Here is a 20,555-nt window from a genome sequence, read left to right on the forward strand (position 1 = left end):
GTATAATGAACATGGGCTGGATCGTTAATACACCTGTGCAAAGCTCAAACAGCATAAATGTTCCTGGATCATTCCTAATGATGAGGAGGGTGGGGAGGAAGGACGGAGAGGTGGTGCCAGCCTAATGCATATACAAATGTAAGCCCTGGCCATTAGACACAGCGCTGTAGGATTAAAAGTTGTTTTTAGGACAATAACTGCATCACCTGCCGAACGGACCCCAGGACAGATCTTGGATTAAAAGCAGCTATCCGAAGGTACAAGTGGTTTGGGGGGGGGGGGGGGGTCAGATGGTGGGTACAGAGTGGCTTTAAGGCGAAGCTTTGTAGACTGCATTCTAAGTCAGTTCAACAGTTCTGTACACCTCTCACTTTAGGAACAGATTGCATGCTGGTGTTTTGAGACTGTATTCAAACTAATGAACTTTATTTGTACAATATGTATGTTTAAGAAAAACAAACTCTTTTGTGTCCAAATTAGTACTTACCTTATTATGAAAGCAAATCAGTTATCTGACAACTCCTGTTTTCATAAGTATGTAATGCCTTTTGTTTATAAAATGTTTCCCTACCTTTATTCCTTCAACAGACCCTCAAATATATTTCCCATAATAGTCCTTAACTTCTCGCTGACAACCCATACACTTTAAAGCTATGTTCACACTACGTAAAACTCTGGCCATAGTTCTCGCCGCAGAACTACGGCCGAAGTTTTGCAGTGTGTAACATAGCCTTACTTTCACTGGCATCCCGGCCGGAGCGTACACACATCGTATGCGCTCCGGCCGGGATCCCATGCGGCGGCGGGAAAAACTGACATGTCAGTTTTCTGCGGCTGGAGTTCAGTGAATTCCAGCCGCAGAAAGACCTGTCAGTTCACACAGTAAAACGAGCGGCTCCGGCCGCTCGCTTCACTGTGGGCTATGGGAAGCTCTGATGCTGGCGGGCGCTGATGCGCCCGCATCAGTGCTCCGCGACCGGAAGGATCACCCGGCCTGTACTTAAGTCACGGAACGGCCGGGTGTTCACGTAATGTGAACATAGCCTAAACATCCTAGCAGTCAGCAATGAACTCTGCATGGATGGAGAAGGTAGGGATACTTTATTACTGCCACTGCCTTCCCAATTACTGTGTATATAAGCTTAGCAATATGGCTTACTGCTTCCCAGCCTGGTGAGTTCATAATGACAGCTTTTTCTAGCAGAATGTTCCATAGTCTCACTGCTCTTACAGTTGAGAATCCTCTTTTGCATTTTATGAATAGCAGTTTGTTAGGGACAAATGCTTTGCAAGTGTCTCATGGCTGATGTACTGCTCTGGATCAGCTAATCTCAACTGCCAGCCCTGGATGGTTTAGAACAGAGTTCAAGAGTGGTTAGCCTTTTTGGCTTGTGCAGTTCTATGCACATTGTACCATAAGCTGTTTGCATCTGTTTCTGTGTTCCTTGCACTTCTAGTACCATATTCTTCTTTTAGCTACTGCAGTCATTTCTTGGTTTTTCCTTTGTTATTTCTTGTGTTTGTATTTTAACCACTTCATGACATAACCTAAAATTGCTTAAATGAACAGGCCAAATTTATTTTTTTGTACCTTCGTTCATTAGTTCCCCCCCCCTCGTCGTCTAAGACCTATTATTTATTTATTTCTCTATCATCTCATCTATAGAGCCATGAATGGGCTTGGTTTTTTTTTCAAAATCAGGTGTCCTTTCACTCTACCATAAAATGTATGACAGAACCTCCAAAAATATTATTTCTTTGGTCTACGTAATACATTTTACAGTAAAGCTGACAAAATATCTTTATTCCATACAAGAGTCTGAACACAACAAATGTTTTTCTATGTTTTTTTTTTACAGTAAAACTTCTTTTTTTGCAAATAATTGTAATTAAAATTGCTATATTGTGACTCCTGTAACGGTTTTATTTTTTCACCTACGGGGCTGTTTGTAGCATCATTTTTTGCACCATGATTTCTAGTTTTTATTAGTATTATATTTGTGTAGATCAGATGTTTTGATCACTCTGTAGTAATTTCTTTATTCTATATAATGTTACAAAAAATTTGCAATCTTGGCTCAGAAACATACACAGGAACACTATTGTTATATTTTAATAGATCAGACAATTACACAAGCTAATATATATAACATGTTAATTTTTAACTGTATATTGGGAAAGGGCTGTGATTTTAACTTTTATTGGAAGATGGGCTTTGGCATATTTAAAAAACATTTTCATTTTTTCCCTGGGGAACTATTTCATGCAGTCATTGGATTGCATATACTGATCAATGCTATGCCATTTAAGGAGTTAATGATGGGCTGCACGGTGATCGCTGCTATCTGTCATTACTGGTGAGGGCCTCCTGAGCTTGCTGCATAGCGCCGTTGGTTGCCTCTTTGATTTAGTTTGTGTTCATCGTTGTTTTTTTCAGGTTTTTAGTGCCTGCTTACTGTTTCTGCAAGGGAATGTTATATCAGAGTTTCAGTAGGGTTATTTGCACGGACAGTGAAGCTTAGTGGTGCCTGGTGTATTTCAGGTCACTCAACAGGACTGAATATATTACACTGTATAGACACTGAATAGATAACACTGTATAGACACAGACAGAGCCATACAAATTGAAAGCCTAGAATTGACTATGTTCACACAACTTTTTTTCAGCTCTGTTTACAAGAGTCTAAAATAAGTCTAAAATAACGGACGTTGTTTAGCAGCCTTACCTCCCCTTAGTGCAATGACTGGTGTTTTTACATTATACTAGTTTGGTTACTAATTGGCCTTTGGGTGTGGCTTAATTGAAAAGTCCATTGAATTTAATAGTAAAAACGAAGAAAGAACGGTGACAAAAGAAAAACTGTGTGTGACCAACTAATAAAAAACGTCTGCTGTTTGTAAAAGACGTCCGAAAATAATGATCATGTTCATTATTTTGACGTTCGCGGTAAAAACGTCTGTTATTCAATGCATTGTGCGCATTGCAAGTCCGTCTTCCCATTGACTTCAATGCATTGTCATTGCAGTCAGTTACATCGTGGCAAAAGCGAAATCGGGCACCTTTTCTCAATTTTTAACATTGTGTGAACATAGCCATTATGTATTTTTACAAGAACACGGCCTAAATATAAACATTTATGTAGCATTTGTAACTGTTACATTTTATTGTTTATATATTTTAACCTCTACTTAACTATAAAATTGTTTATGGAAAGTTCTTCTAAAAGGTGTCTTGTGCGACCAAACCACTTTGAGTTTAACTATGGTTTAACTATTATCTGCTTTTTATCTTTCTGTAATACTTGTGGACTATAACATTTTATACATTTCAAAAATATTGTATTTGTTTATTAGAACACTTTTGAAGGATTATAAAATTGCTAATCCGAATGTAAAAATTCACTTCCTAGTAATTTGGTTGAATGCATTCCTTAAGAGAGCTAATAAAATAACCCAAGAAATAAAAGCGTTTGGCTATATTAATGCACTTTATTGTACAAAACAAAGTCTATAAAAATGGAGGAGGTGGTGCTAGGGTGTATGAAATTTACAAGAACAAGTACTAAAACATATTATAGCGTAACACCATTTATACATGACATAAGGAGCTTGAAAACCAAGTTGTTTCTCTCTACCAATAGAAAGCCAGCCATTCACAACCTTTACTGTGCTGCCATAAAGTTTATAAATTGAGACTGAGCCAGTACAGAAATATAAGGAGATATTCAAGGTAAAGTATAGCAAACAGAACCAGTACTATAGACAAACGTAATGTACGTGTGATTAGAAGCTAGTATTACAATGGATAAAAGTTAATGTTGAGTGTTTGCTTCATGTTCATCCATATTTCATATGTGCAACTATAACATGAAATCTAAAAGAAAATACTACATAATGTTTTTTTTTATTACATATCTGCCCTATACAGCCCTATGAGCAGCTATCTATGATGAGATCAAATGGTTCTGAAGTGAAAATTCAAAATTTAGAATTTTAAGAACTGGAGATCAGGATTCAATAAACGTTATATAAGCATATATATATAAATTAAATATAACACGACAATTCCTTTTAAATTTAGACCCCTCTTCCCTATTTCTCTGGACATCCAAGATGCATAGTGTTGATAACTTGAATTCTAAACAAAACTCCATGTAATGTTACAGATAGTGGAGTTAATTTAGAGACTAAGCCACCTAGCCCAGAGGAATGACTACTGGTTCCCAATTATATATTTGTAATAGGGCTCCCAGCTATCATGTTTTATGTTTAATACTGATCTTCGCAACCTTAGTAACAAATCACAAAGCATAGTAACAAATCAGCTAAGCGTACATATCCTAATGAGCTCTGGTTAATAAATGAAAGCTGAGCTGTTGGTGGTTACTATGGGCACAGCCAGACAGCTTTGGGTTCAGGCAGATTGACATATCGCAGCCTTTTATATATTTTAAATTCTTTTTTCGCAATGCTTAATAGTTATACTAGGCATGATAGATCACTAGCCTGCCTATTACACCAACAGATCTGGCGACAGATTATCTGCCAAAGATTTGAAGCCAAACCCAGGAACAGACTATAAACAGAGAACAGGTCATAAAGGAAAGACTGGATTTCTCCTCTTTTCAAATCCACTCCTGGGTTTGGCTTCAAATCTTTGGCAGATAATCTGTCGTCAGATCTGTTGGTGTAATAGGGCCTTTAAGGCTGGCTATGTAGCAGGTACATTTTTCAAAGACATGGTTGGTATAGTAGTTTTAGGGTGGTATTACACGGGCCGAGCAGGGCCCGATAATACCTGTAAACGAGCAGCGATCTGCTAGATCGTTGCTCGTTTACTGGACCTATTACACGGCCCGATAATCGTTTGACAAGAGCTGCAAGGACATCGTTACCGATGTCCTTGCAGCCCTTGCTAAACTGGCATACATTACCCATCCACGTTCCAGGGCTGCTCCTGCCGTCTGCTTCTCCCGGGGGTCCCGCGCGCTCTCTAGTGTCACAGCAGCCTGTCAGCTGGTAGGCCGCTCAGCCAATCATAGGCCGGGACCGCCGCGGCCTGTGATTGGCTGAGCGGCCTATCAGCTGACAGGCCGCTGTGACGCTATAGCGCGCGCGGGACGCAAGGAGAAGCGGACGGCAGGAGCAGCCCTGGAACGTGGATGGGTAATGTATATCGTTAGTCGCCGGCCACGCACCGCTATTACACGCAGCGGTGCGCGGTCGGCGCCCGACGAAAATAGGTTCTAAATTATATCAACGATCAGCCGATGATCGTTGTCATCGGCTGATCGTTGCATTTATTACACGGAGCGATAATCGGCCGAATCGAGCCAATTCGGCCGATTATCGTTCCGTGTAATACCACCCTTAGTGTGCTGGTCTGGGCATTCAAAGTATCTTCAAAAATAATTGTTCAGAGTAGACAATGACATTACAATCGCTATGGATATGGTTCCTGATACCTCTAATAAATTCCTACTTTATTTTAGTATCTAACTGGTCTGAACTATAATAATAATTCTACTTAGGGGAGTAACTAAGTGGTAGTTACACAGTGGTATCTAAAACCTGGTTGGAACAAGAAGGTCCATGTGCCCTATATGAGGAGATCAGTATTAGGGTCATTTTACACAGGGAGATTTATTTGACAGATTATTTAAGCCAAAGCCAGGAATGGATTTGAAAAGAGGAGAAATATCAGTCTTTCTTTATGACCTGTTCCTGGCTTTGACTTCAATAATCTGTCAGATAAATCTGTCTGTGTAAAAGAACCCTTAAACATAAAACATCATAGTTGAGAGCCCTATTAAAAACATGTCATTGGGAACCAGTAGCAACGCCTCTGGTCAAGGTGGCCCAGTCTCTAAATTAGCACTGTTTTGCTGCTATGGGGAAAACCAGTTTTTTCAATTAGATTGATAAATCTGGGTCAAAAAGTCTCTACTCATAAATATAAGTAAAATAATAAAGTTCTAAACCACTGGTGTAATTGTATCTGCAGTATCCGTATGGAATAACAGGTAAATGACAGTGAAATCCACCTATTTTGCCCAAACCAGATTTTCTGTGATAAAATTCTTGGTTCCACCATATACTCAATACATATCATATATCTTATTATGGGTGGTCAACTCAAATAAATGTTTCATTTCTGGTTTTTAAACATATCAGTAAACCAAGCTGTCATAATCCGATTGGACTGCAATATGAATTTGAACAGTAACAATGGGGAGATTCCACAATTTGTCCTTGGTACAATTTATATTAGTTAAACATTGTATTAAATTATACACAAATTATTCAACAGTATTCGAGTGGAAAAAGAGACACGTTTACAGAAATATAAGTTACAGCACCAGGTTTCCTCCATTTTTGCGGATGAGCTCCAGAACAAAGAAGTAACAACAGACATAAAACATTCCTTGCCATTATAGACAAACCATAAACCTTATATAAGAATATGTCTGCTCATCTTTCAGACACAATTTTATAAGGGAGGAATATGTGTCCTCAAATCATACATACAGTTTCATACATTGATAAGGCAAAAGATCCCACTGGTAAGCACAGGTTCCTTCATCAGAATATCTGTCATTGACAAATGACAGTCACATTGGGGCAGTATCATTTTGGCAGGTCAACACAGAAAAGAATAATCCTTCTTCTTTTCAAAGAACTGGCAGAAAATCCATTTGTTAGAGTATCCAGCCACCAAATGCGAGTGCAGTAAATGGTGTATGCTTTAGCATGTAGTTACGAGAACATCAGGTAATGATAGCAATGATGGTTATATTGTAACTCAAAGCTTGAAGCAGTCAAGTCAAGTTTGTAACAGATAAAGTCCATTAAAGTTTGTGGAGGCTTGCACAGCAACACAGGGCTTAGTTAGCATTTGGCATAAGGATATTGTCACCCCTAAAGTAGGCATTAGTTTTGTTTTCTTGCTGTTCTCATGGCAGGAAATTACCTTCCAGCAGAAAACAACCTTCTTTTTCAACGCTATACATACCTGCTACAAACTGTTCCCACTCACACAGGTAAACATACACATATAAATGATGGACAGTCCCAGCTTGGAAGGGACTACCTCTAGTAGTCCTGGATGTACAATTCTGATGCATGTGGGTGCTTACAGTGCAATGCCTCCTATAAAGAATTTACAGCATCTGGACAACCTGTCCCTTCAAGTCTGGAGCCTGTTGGAGACTAAACAGGAACAAAAAAATGGCATCTCTTCTTCCACTGGTCCAAAGACCTTCTATAGTGCAAATGGTGCCATTGACCCCCCAACATAAAAAAAATAAAAAAGAGATCCTTTGTAACCCCCGATGCTAAAGAAATATGCAAAATAGATGTGTCAAAAAACAAACAGAACCTATAGTCTGTGATTTTCTTCTCTAAATTTCTCGATTTCACAATGGTGCGTTTACACAGACAGATTTATCTGACAGATCTTTGAAGCCAAAACCAGGAACAGACTATAAACAGGGAATCAGGTCATAAAGGAAAGACTGAGATCTATCCTCATTTCAAATCCATTCCTTGCTTTGGCTTCCAAAATCTGTCAGATAAATCTTTCTGTGTAAACGCACCCCTTAGGGGTATGAAATACAATGAAGTATTGTCTCTTCTGCCCAAACTATTATTGCTAAGATTAAATTTGCAGTGAATTGTGTTCCTCTAAATCTAAAGCGTCTATCCAACAAATGGTTAAAAAAAACTTAAAATAGAACCAGTTTAAGTTTTAATAATGTTTTCTGGGCACTGCAAATGTATCATACATGATAACAGTTTTCAGAGCTGTACATCATGTCTCCAGTATTATACACTCATCTCTTCCTAAAAGTAAATGTTTAAAATGTCGCCATGATTTAAAGCTATTATATTTGGGGTAAAATTTTGCAGAATCTAAATATATTATAGGGTTTGGACTATGTGTCTATTCAAAGGACATTTAAAGTGAATATTTCAGCTTCATACCAGGATCCTGGCAGATAGGTGTTAGGTGGATGAAATGTACCATACCTTTAGTTTTGTTAGTTTGTAAAGATATGAAAGTGCCATTTTTATTAGTAGTTGAGGAGTCAAGCTGTTGGTGCTGAGTTGCAGCAGTATGCCTCTTCTCTCCCTCCCCCAGGACCTGTCTTGCATTATTGATTTACATCAGTCAATCAGTAAAAGCAAGAAGAGGTGGGAAGGAAGGAGGTGCTGCTGCAGCCCAGCAACACCAGTTTAACTATTTAGCTGCTATGAAATAAGAGACTTTTTATAACGATACAAAAAAAAACATTAAAACAACTAAAGGTATGGTTCATTTTATCCTCCTATGTACTTGAATATACAGCTCCATACCTGGTACAGAGCTGACACTGAGGAACTAAAGTCAAAATTATAAGATACTCTCATTGTTGTGAGAGTATGTGAACAGTGGTTGATATGTGAACAGCTACCATTTATTCCCAGGTCAGTATCATTTAATGCCACATATCGTATACAAGGAATGATTGTTTCCCACAGTGTCCTACATTACCCACATTAGAAGTGCAAGTATAGATGGGTATCTAGAACATTATGTATAAATACAATTTAAAACGTTTGAGTGACTTTAGGAAAGATTGGTGCCCTGGTTTATTATTTGGGGGGCCCTATTTGATAGAGTTAGGTATATAACAAAAACAACAGAGAATTATAACTTGATGAGTGCAAATGGATTGAAATAGCAAATTGGGCAAGCTTCCTTTTTAAGAGACACTGGAAATGAAAATGAGTTGAAGTCGACTGGTCTGTACATCACATACTTATGATACAAACCAAATAAAAAAAAACTTGATAAATAGGAACTTCACTCAAATCTGATGTTAGCCCAATCCCTGAGAAGGATTAACACTGTGATTCCTTGTGATTTCATACTCACTGGACTGCTATAGGAAGAAAATCCAGGCTAAACACGAAACATTTTTAGGCAAAGTATCTTCCTAGTATATTATATTTTCAAGTTTTAAGATAACCCTATTGATTGTGGATCCAAACCTTTGCCGTCGATTTTCAAACAGGATTCCTGATACATATGCTATGTATGGCATATGACTGAGAATAGGAAAATGACGTTACATGATTAGCCAAAAGTGGAAACTTCCAAGGAATTCTTTATTTAACTTATGCTTTGTATTTTGTATTGCACAGAGCAGTAGATACAGGCAACCTCCAGAGGAAATTCTACTGGAGTCTCCCTTTAAGGGAATAGTTGCAAAGGAATAAAGGTAGGAGTGAATTTCCAGTGATTTTAGGGCAGTAATATATGAGTGAGTAGAGTGTAAAGCACAAAGCAATCCATGCAATGCACTTCCGAGAAGGCCAGTTTGTAAAACATGTATAATGCAAAAGGCAGTTGTTAAGTGCAAAACAGATCTTTTTGGCCCCAGTTTGCAACCAACAACTTGCAAAAAATATTTTAAAAATCTTAGAAGTGAATATATCCCCTTCATACCCATTAAACTTGCAGCTTTGCACAATGAAAAAGATTAGCTTTCACTGTAAGCTGCCTAAACAATAGCAGGTCTTTTTCATCTAGTACAATATGACGCATTGTGATTTGAGCTACCGCTAGCTTTGTTTCATCATAGTCACATAAAAATAGGCCCAAACACTGGGGTGCCATATTGACCAGGTGTAAAGACAATGGCAGTCATTGCAAAAGCTTAACTAGATGCAGAAATAAGACATAAAAGTGTCAAATCTCTAGCTTTATAACTAGGTTTGGATAAAGGGATTGATAGCATAAATACTGCACTATCCCCAATACCAAATTTTGGTCTGCTTGTACCCTTGAGAGAAAGAAAAGAGTTGAATAGGAGTAGTTAGAGGACAGAGAGCCAAAGTGTTAAGAACATCCACAGCGATCTACGACCATTCCAGGGATCTTGCCATAAATAATTTGTTGTTTGTCATTAAAATATAGCATATTAATGGGTGACATTTTGGTAGGGGTACAACAAGGACCAGCAGACCCCCGTGGATTTGCTTGTTGGACCAGATGAGTATGGGGGTACTTTTGCATGAACATGTACTCGCACTGGCCAGAACAGTAGTTGGCTTTGTAGCGTTTGGGAGCAATAATCCAGTCCCAGCCAAAGGCCTCAAAGTCCACAGTAAGTGGGTAGCGACAGCAACGTGACTCTGTAGAGTGTTCATCACAGTCAAGGCCCAAGTTCCGCCTTGATCGCTTGTTGTTTTCCATAACACGTAATTCCATAAAGGGGTGCTGTGTAGGGAAAAAAACATACTTGATAATAAAGCCTAAGAAAAAGGAGAAGAATAAATATAACATTACATATCATTTATTTTTATGAACATGGTGGAATACTTGGACTGACACACTGTTCGAACACATATAGTGTGTCTTAGTGCATTGCTAGAACTGCGGTGGTGATGAACATATGGCTAAACAGTTTCTTATTGTCTGAAAACAAAGAAAAAACTAGCACTAACTTGGCACATTTGCTATGTTTCCTGATGTACAAGGGGTATCAAAAGAGTATCAATATACTCAAACATTTTTGTAGCTGCAGTATAAGGTAAACAGGTGCAAAAGAAGATGGGAGTAGTTGCTCATGGAAACCAGATTCCTTCTCTAAGTTTTCAGGGACTCGTTGGAAAATAAAAGCAGAGACCTGAGAAGAGGGAACACAATCATTTTTCAACTACCTTAATGCTGTGTCCGACTGCATTGATCACGAGAAAAGAGGGCAAATAACCCCAGAAGAAATAAAGCAATAGCATGAATGCACCGCCAGCACTCCATTCTCTGTGGGGTTATCAAACAATGTCATAGCCCCCAGAAGTTGGGAGCAGGGATAATAGGGATAAACACATATTTTTTATATTTTAACCCCTTAGCGACCCATGACGTATCTGATACGTCATGGTGCCACTCGGGGTGTTCAGAGCGGGGTCCCGCCGGGACCCCGCTCTGTACGGCGCTGATCCCGGCTGATACGTGCAGCCGGGCAGTGCCTCTATTAGCCGGCGTGGGTCCCGTTGCCGCGCCGGCTAATTAAGCCTCTAAGTGCAGCTGTCAAACCTGACAGCTGCACTTAGAGGCTTCAGACCTCACGTCCCTGGTGTCTAGTGGGACGGATCTCCCCCCCGCGATGCGATCGCGGGGGGGAGATCCGTTCTTCTGCCCGTGCCGGGCCTCAGCGTCGGAATGACGCTGATCCCGGCTCGGCAATAGATTACTATGGCCTGCAGCAGGCCATAGTAATCTATGACCGATCTAATCGATCTTTGCTGTGTATATACACAGCATTGATCTCTATGAGAGATCAGTGCTGTCTATATACAAGTCCCCCAGGGGGGCTTCTAGTTACAGAAAAAAAAAGTAAAAAAGTGTTTTTATTTATATTATTAATAATAATAATAATTATATTATTAATAAAAAATCCCCTCCCCTAATAAAAGTCCAAATCACCCCCCTTTTCCCATTTTATAAATATAAATTAATGAATAAATAAATAAATAAACATATTTAGTATCGCCGCGCGCGTAATCGCCCGAACTATTAATTAATCACATTCCTGATCTCGCATGGTAAACGGCGTCAGCGCAAAAAAATTCCAAAGTGCAAAATTGCGCATTTTTGGTCGCATCAAATCCAGAAAAAATGTAATAAAAAACGATCAAAAAGTCGTATATGCGCAATCAAGGTACCGATAGAAAGAACACATCATGGCGCAAAAACTGACACCTCACACAGCCCCATAGACCAAAGGATAAAAGCGCTATAAGCCTGGGAATGGAGCGATTTTAAGGAACGTATATTTGTTAACAATGGTTTGAATTTTTTACAGGCCATCCGATACAATATAAGTTATACATGTTATATATCATAGTAATCGTAACGACTTGAGGAACATGCATAACAAGTCAGTTTTACCATAGGACGGACGGCGTAAATGCAAAACTCCCCGAAATAAAAACAAATTCGTTTTTTTTTTCAATTTGACAGCGCAAATGATTTTTTTCCGGTTTCGCAGCATACGTTATGGAAAAATTACGCCTGTCATTGCAAAGTACAATTGGTTTTGCAAAAAATAAGCGCTCATATACGTCTCTAGGTGAAAAAATGCAAGCCCTATGGACTTTTAAACTTAAAATGGAATAAGCAAAAGCGCAAAAACGAAAATAGGCTTTGACCTTAAGGGGTTAAAGAACCCTGAGCTGGAATCTCTATTTGAAAAATCCTACCATTTTAAAGAACCACTTTACTACTTGGTATAAAATATGTTTCCTCATCATTAAAAGTTATCCCCATTCACAGCACAGCAAAACTAACTGATACATATAGTATATAAATCATTCCTGTACAGTGTAGTCATTGTCACAGTGTTGATCCCTGCTGAGCTGCACTTTTTTTTGTACAAAAAGAGATAATCAGCTAGGCATTGCCTCTCCGTGTGTACAGCGGGTAAGTTATTAGTGCGGTAAATCCCGGGCGATGCTGGATGTGTTGTTCATAGTGTGGCACTATAGGTAGTGCTCTGCCTGATAGAAGTCCAATGCAAAACAATAAGGTAGCAAGAAGGCGGTCACTCACCATACAAGTGCTGGATTTACTGAAACATCACCATAATAGGTTACAGGCAGACATGCTACGTGCGTCCCACTAAGGCTATGATCGTTTCGCGTTTACACGCTTCCACTGGCCTCGTAGCACCAATGTAGTACTACGAGGCCAGTGGAAGCGTGTAAATGCGAAACGATCGTAGCCTTAGTGGGACACACGTAGCATGTCTGCCTGTAACCTATTATGGTGATGTTTCAATAAATCCAGCACTTGTATGGTGAAAGACCGCCTTCTTGCTACCTTATTGTTTTGCACTTTTTTGTGTCAGTGTTGGCACAAGGACCTGCCCTCTCAGCCAATCAGTGGATGCAGTGGTGTTCCATCTCCACCACCAACTGGCTGAGAGGTCAGGTCAGGAAGTCAAGGAAGTGCAGTTCAGCATGGACAGACAGGGTAACAGTGGGGGTACAAGAGCAAAGAAGGTATGTTTTTTATTTCTATTTTATAGGCAGAATCTTTTTTAAAGTTCTTTCAAAGCACCCAAAATTAGATGTTGCTATCATTATTAGCTTAGGATGTCCCTATTACACACATTTCTTACAGTTTCTTGATACATTAATCCATTCCCGAGGTGTCTGAATTTATAATTTCTCTGACAATTAAGTTAATAGTCCGATGGTCATGAACTTCATTTATATTATAGAATTGGAGGTATGTATTAGATATACATGCCAATCTGACTACTAAAGTGCCAAATTATAAACCCACATATCTTGGGAACAAAAGATTGGATTAAGAAAGTGTAAAAAGGCCTGTGACCAGGGCAACCTGAGCTATTTCATTATAGTAATATCTCATTTTGGGGGATTGGCTACAGGTCCTCTTCAATAACATTGAATATATTTTCTTTCACTTCTTGTAATTTTTTTATATTAACAGATATACCCACCAGGCCTTCTGCTCCAGGTCCAAGCGAAGTGACTGCAAGATCATTTCCATTGGGATCAAACGCATTAATCTCAATGCCCCAGTTGTTGTGTGGCTGCTTGAACCAGTTTTGTAACACATGCTTAAAATCAATGCTTTGCCAATGGCCTGTACGTGAATGTAAGTCAATTTTCAAAGATCTAATGCGAATGTGCTTGCTGCCTTCTTCTGTTACAGGCTTCAGGCGCAGGATCTGCAGGTAGACTGTGGAGGTGTGCTGTACAGGTCGTAGGTAAACCCACAATTGGGCTTTTACTACCTTGGTGAACATAATTTTGGGGCTAAAGTTAAAAAAACAGCAGTGAGGGTTTCCATCCAACCTTACTACTGGGTCCGCTGTAAAAAGAAGAGAAAAAGTAGAAATGAGAAACATGGTAATTGAGCTATTTCAGATATCTTAGTAAACATATAACTTGGGAACGTTTATATAGGTACAATATACTCAGCCAGGTCCAAGCCTGGCTCATGGTTGTACCTCCCTAAGTGTTCATTGGTTCTACCATTAATAGACAGCTGCAATCTTTACACACCATACATTTGAAGGTGGATGAGTTTTTTTTACTTGAAAAAATGTATCCTCTTTTGATACCTGGCAAATACAGAAGTTCAATAAACAGTGGTTTATACTGTCTTTTGCCTCAAGTATTAATTTGTCTGACACTGACCCTTTAAGTGTTGGTGAAACCCACCAAGCAGGTTTACCCGTCCACCCTCCATTGAAAACACAAGTATGTTCAACAGAGAACCTGTATGGGTCCCAGGCAAATCTGGTTCGGGGTTCCCAGGAACACAGAAAGCATTAAAAGCCTTTAAAGAAGGTTTAACATACCCTCTACTAAGCTATAGAACAAAACTTCCAAACAAATACCAACCCCATTTAGAACTTGATGGCAACAGCAAATCTTAAAAAAGTTGGCACAAGGGCAAGAAAAGCCTGGAAAAATAAATGGTTCTAATAAAAAAAAAATACAAGTGTCACATGACTGTGTATAAAAAGAACATGTTACAAAGGCACAGTATCTCAGAGGCAAAAATGGGCATGGGTTTCCCAGTCAGTGAAAAATTGTGTCTAAAAATGTGTGAAGAAGTTTAGTAAAATGTTCCTTAATGTAAAATTGCGAATATCCCACCACCTACAGTAGATAATATTATGAAAAGATTTAGAGAATCTGGAGAAATCCATGTGCGCAAGGGACGAGGTTTCCAATTTTTGGAAACCATGGACACAACATCTGGTGGACTCAAGAGGAGAGGGACCATCCAGCTTGTTATAAGCGCACAGTTTAAAAGCCTGCAACTCCGATGGTATGGGGTTGCATTAGCGCCTATGCCAAGTACAACTAACACATCTGGAAAGGCTCTATCAGTACTAAACAGTATATTTTTGAGCTGTGTTGCTGCCATCAAATTCTAAATGAGGTCATTTTTTAATGATATGGTAAGAAGTCTCACTTTCAACAAATGATATGTGTTTTATGCTATTTTGTGCATAAAATATTGGTGTATAAGGTTTACAAATCATTTCATTGTGTTTTTATGTACATTTATTTATTTTTTTGAAATTGGGATTGTGGAATATTACCAGCACTAGCTGACAGATAGCATTTCGCTTCTATACATTGTTTGTGCCTACAAATATATTTCAACAAAGTGTTATAGAGCAACTCTATGATATAGTGCAAATCATTTACTAACACTGATTACAGCTACTGTAAAACTGAACGTTCTTCCAAAGCTTCTTAACAATGGAGGGGCTTGGAATGTATTGCTGGAGCTGGCTTTAAGCCTTTTCCTCTAACAAGGTTTCTGCATCCTGAAGCCATGGCAATGATTTTGAACAGTTTGTCTCTATAAAGGTTAAACAGAGCATGACAGGACCGGACAAACTGTTAATCAAACATGAGAAAATGCATCATGTATTCTTGTCCATTCAATAAAATGACCATAATAAAGATACTAGTATGAATAAACATGGCTAGCTTTGTTACATGGTTGTCTTATTAGAATTCCTACATTACGTAAGTGATACTGCCCTATTTCACCTATTTAATAACCCTTACTTTTTCTTATTCATCCAGCATTTGCAATCACTATTCCCCCTTCAAACTTGTTTCTCCAGCTCTCCCTCCTTCTTTTTCTATGGCAGGGATCTTAGTGGCACCAGTTCTTCAAGAGACGGAGCCCCAAGGGACAGACGGAGGGACATCTGTTTCTAATAAAGTTTCTGGTGCAGCAGGCCGTTTCAGAGCTCCCCGAGGAGTAATGAACACTGGGGAACAGAGCCAGAATTCCTCCAGTATGGAGCCAAGCCAAACAATCAACTCATCAAATCCCAAAGAACCAAACATAAGAGAGGGCAAGTGAGGGAGGGGAAGTACAGAAATAGAAATGTAGAGTGTACAGTATAAAATTGTAATAAAATGAAATAATAAGACAAGAGAAAAAGAAGTAGACAAGAAATAGACAAGACATACTTTAAAATGTATCACTTTCGGTAATAATCTTTTTACATATAAAGACAATGGGGGAGATTTATCAAACTGGTGGAAAGTAGAATTGTCTTAGTTGTGCCTAGCAACCAATCAGATTCCACTCCTCATTTCTCACAGATTATTTGAAAAATGAAAGGTGGAATCTGATTGGTTGCCAGGGGCAACTGAGCCAATTCTACTTTACACCAGTTTAAAAAATCTTCCCCTATATGTTGAATGATATTTTGTGGGAGTTACACAACTTGTGTAAGTTCTTTTGACTGTTATGGGATTTGTGTAAATGATGTAGCCCTACAAGCTTAGCTGCTTGCGGGGCTACACTTTTTGCAAATTCCCCACTTTGGTTGTTTTCAGCTTCACGACCACCTCCAATGGCTGCAAGACCTCCAAATCTGAACTGTCTTGCTAGTCCTTAAAAAAAGACAGGGAGAGTGTATGCCTATCATTCTATGATCAGTTTAATGAAAAGAATGTTGCCAAAAGAAGAATGGGTCTAGATATTAAGTGCTCTAGAACAGCATACAGGACATCTCTTGAAATTATGATGTTGTGATAGACCACAATCTGATTATTACTTCTGACTACGCTAAGCCCCTTTGGAGACAACATTAGGTCCACAGTTCACAACATTGTAATTTATAAACATTTTTAAAAGGGGTCCAAATCTTCAGATGATCTTCATTCTCGATCACAAAAAAAAAACATTTGTGGAGATTTATCAAGAAAAAGTAAAGTATTTGCTTATAGCAACCTGATTTCACTTAATTTTTTCATCTTTGTTTTCATCTTTACAGAATGCAATGTATTATGCAACCATGTCTCCTGTGTCTCCATCTTCTTTTTTCTCTGTTTTCTATGATCTACCCCAAGGCTTCAAAATATGTTCTTCATATATTATAGCAAGATTTCTAACACATGAAACTTTACATAATGGAAACTTTTCTTCACGATAAGTTCATGCTTTTCAAATAAATTTAGTAGAAGCAGATTTTACTCTTATTTCATAAATATTTATATAAATATGTGAAGTTTTTTTTTTTATTTGTTCTTGTTTTGTATTGCATGTTAGTAACAAATATGGTAACCACGGCAGTTTCTAAGAAATCCTTTTTTTAAATATGCATATGTTGCCATTACTATTTTTATGTGCATAGTTACAAAATTTTATTTGCTAAATGAAAAACATAAGGCAACAAGCAACATGCTGCAAATATTTCCATGTAAACAGGAAAATACTTCATATAATTTAATTTATTATGGAGAAGTATTGCATGATTTTTAATAAAGTATTATCTCATTTGAATAAAATGTGGAAATAAATTCAATTAAAAGTAATGCAATAACACAGATTATTGCTCTTTTCAGAAAAAGTTTTTTTTCTAACCTTGAAGGTAAACTAAATAAAAGCATAACGTTAGCAAATGTAAGTATAATGTACAGAACTTTTTGTTAAACATAAAATGTTTTATGATTAAAATAAATTGTTTACTTGAATCGCTTTTAAGACTTAAGCGCCCTACTATTATTCACCTGGTATTAGCCACAAAGAAGAATCTTGCCTAAAGCTTGTGAACCAACCTGTTAAACCGTTGGTCTTTAGTAGGTATGGCCGACACCCCCCCCCATCCAAAAAACAAAAACATTACCATCCATTACTGGCTTTTCCCTGAATATAAAGAACAATTTGGGTCCATAAACCCAGTGGGGAATTAAGTGGATGGCCGTCATCTAATGGCAAATAACGGACGTTATTTCAAAACAACAGCCGTTATTTTAAAATAAGGTCAATTATTTGTCATTAAATGGCGGCTATCCACTCAACTTCAACAGTGTGTGAACATAAGTAAATGAACAAAAAGTCCAGCTTGCAGGAAACGATGAATTCAATGAAATTTATTCATATCCACTCTACAGTGCACACACCACGATACTACCCCCAGTGTGTGAACATAGCCTTTCTGTGTTTTCAATCCACTCCTGGTTTTGGTTGCAAAATAGTGACCAAAATACTGAGGAAAAATACTGTGTGGGAACATGGTCTAAGTCTTTTTGGGCTGGGAGCTGGGAGTTAATGCGCTGAGCTTGGACTTCTCCTGCCTTGTTCTTCTGATCTGTTGCGGTCTGAACACTCAGACTATAACCGATCAAAACCTTTGACTTGTCTCTCTGGCATGTCAAAAGTTTTTTTTAGTGCCAGTGCCCATTTTTAAGTAAAATAATGGATCTTACATATATCATTTAATAAGTTACGAGTGCTGTCAAATGTTTGTGCAAATCGAGTACAATCTAAAAAATCGGGAACATCAGGCCAGTGCATTATGGAGTGATTTTCATTTTACAGTTTATCATAAATCTTGCATCGAGACATAAAAGAATGATAGCAGAAAAATATAGTCCATCTAGCCTGCCCTTATACAGTATCTGTTCCTTTAAGTATTTTTATAGAGTAGTTACCAACTAGGAAAAAAAAGCACTACTGTATAATATAGAGCACATCAAAAATGGTTAAAAATAGCTTTATAATGAACAGGCTAGAGTTAAAGAGATTTACAATACAAATAGGGTGTGCATTTAACCTCTACAGGGCTAAATAAAGTAACATATTTGAGCCACGTTCACACTACGTATTTTTACAATAAACAACAGCAGTTGTTGCAGATTGCAACAATGGCCTCTGTTTATTGACAGTGTGGCATTAATAATAATAATAATAATAATAATAATAATAATAATAATAATTTTTATTTATATAGCGCCAGATTCCGCAGCACTTTACAATTCATTACATTCATGTAACAATGGTCGTAGAGTATACAGACTGTATACACTACGGCCGTTGTTCTCTACGGCTGCACAAAGTACCTGACAGGTCTATTTTGTGCGGCCATTATTCAGTGAACAGCGGCCGTACAAGATAGCCTGTGCACACAATGTAAAGTACGGCTCCCAGCATTGTGCTCTATGGCTAACTGGAGTACGAGCACGCCCTTATGTGCCCACATTCCCATTAAATTGAAGTGATGTTCATCCAACTGATACTGCAGTTCACACAGCGTCTGAACATGGCCTTATACTGGGAAGTATGGCAGTATTGCACTTAAATAACAATACAACTCCCTTGTAATATAATGTCACCTAAGCATGTAATAAGGTAATAAAATGTAACACAATATGCCGCATAATACAGGCTATGATATAAACACACTGTGTAGCCCTAAGAGAGAATATGCATATTGGGCAATATACAATTGAGTAGAGTGAACACAGTCATTAACAATATGCAATGGGAAAAAAAAGATGTTGTATATGATCTTTTGTATAAGTTTCCCTGTAGGCAGGGGAAAAGACAAGAGCCAACTCAGAGATGCAAGTAGTTCAAAGTATAGAGTGAGGAAGTATTTTATTTTTGAATTCTACTCAGGCTGCTATATAATAGGAAGAAAAATCCATAATTACCTTCCCTGCTCGCCCTGCCACCACCATTCTCATGAAGCCCAGTGCTGCTGCTCAACACTTCCTGATGTTAGAGCTGCAAGTTTTCATTGTTTTGGTGCTTTATTTAAAAAAAAAGCGAGGCAGAATATCAACCGTATTACACAATTAATTATGATCAGCAAACAAATACACTTAAACTACCTATATTAACTGCAAACATATGAAGACAGAATATGGCCCAGAATAGGCTCTTGTGACACACCACTTGTAACCAGTGGTGTAGCTACCATGTAGAAAGACTACCCATGCGGCTAGTACTTTCTACCTGAACTTAGACAATGGCGTTTGACTGGCTCACCCAAATAATTTATATGTACTTCACGACTCTATGTCCAATGACAGTAACATCGCCAAATAAAGCACTTGTTGCCTCTCGTGTCACCCCCAGTCATCCTAGTCTGTAAGCTCCCGCGACCAGGTCTCTAACTCTGTATCTTTATTTATTTAAATTTGTTGAATAATGTAATATAAATATAACCTGTAGTGTTTGTGTATCTATCTATCTATCGCTACGGAATCCATGGGCGCTATACAAATAAATATTATTATTGTTATTACAGCTTACAGGTGTGTATGTGTATGTGTGTGTGTGTGTGTGTGTGGGGGGGGGGGGGGGTCTTACAGAGTGGGAATTACCTACAGGGGAGGATGTTTATTGCTGGGAGGGGAAATCACAACATAGAGGATTAACTACAAAGCGTACTAAAGGGGCATAACCTGCTTGAACAATACATGGGGTAACTACTAGGGAGACTACCAACCTGGAGGATAGGTGTATGAGGAATTCTACTTATGGGGGGGGGCTACCTATATGAATGCATACAGAGGCCTAACTACTATATGGGGGCACAGAGTGCCCTAAATAATACTTGAAGGCATAACTGCTTATATTGGGCCCGACGGAGGGGGGCACTATGTAAAGCATTTTGTGTTGTGCTTACTGGTGGTGGGGGGGGGGGGGCCTGTAGGTTTTTGTTATATGACCCCATGAATCCTAGTTGCATCCCTGCTTC

The 20,555-nt window shown here is 38.4% G+C and overlaps 1 protein-coding gene across 1 annotated transcript in view; it reads right to left on the bottom strand.

The window, feature by feature from the left end:
- Positions 1-7,610: 7,610 nt before the first annotated feature.
- Positions 7,611-20,555, bottom strand: part of GDF11 (growth differentiation factor 11) — a 168,426-nt gene continuing 155,481 nt past the window's right edge. The window contains exons 2-3 of the mRNA XM_069972291.1: positions 13,518-13,891; positions 7,611-10,264 (exon numbers count right to left, since the gene is read on the bottom strand). Coding sequence (XP_069828392.1) covers positions 9,884-10,264; positions 13,518-13,891 — 755 coding nt within the window. The 3' untranslated portion in view covers positions 7,611-9,883. The remainder of the gene's footprint in view (positions 10,265-13,517; positions 13,892-20,555) is intronic.

Source organism: Dendropsophus ebraccatus, chromosome 5 (assembly GCF_027789765.1).
Source record: "Dendropsophus ebraccatus isolate aDenEbr1 chromosome 5, aDenEbr1.pat, whole genome shotgun sequence".
Taxonomy (NCBI): domain Eukaryota; kingdom Metazoa; phylum Chordata; class Amphibia; order Anura; family Hylidae; genus Dendropsophus; species Dendropsophus ebraccatus.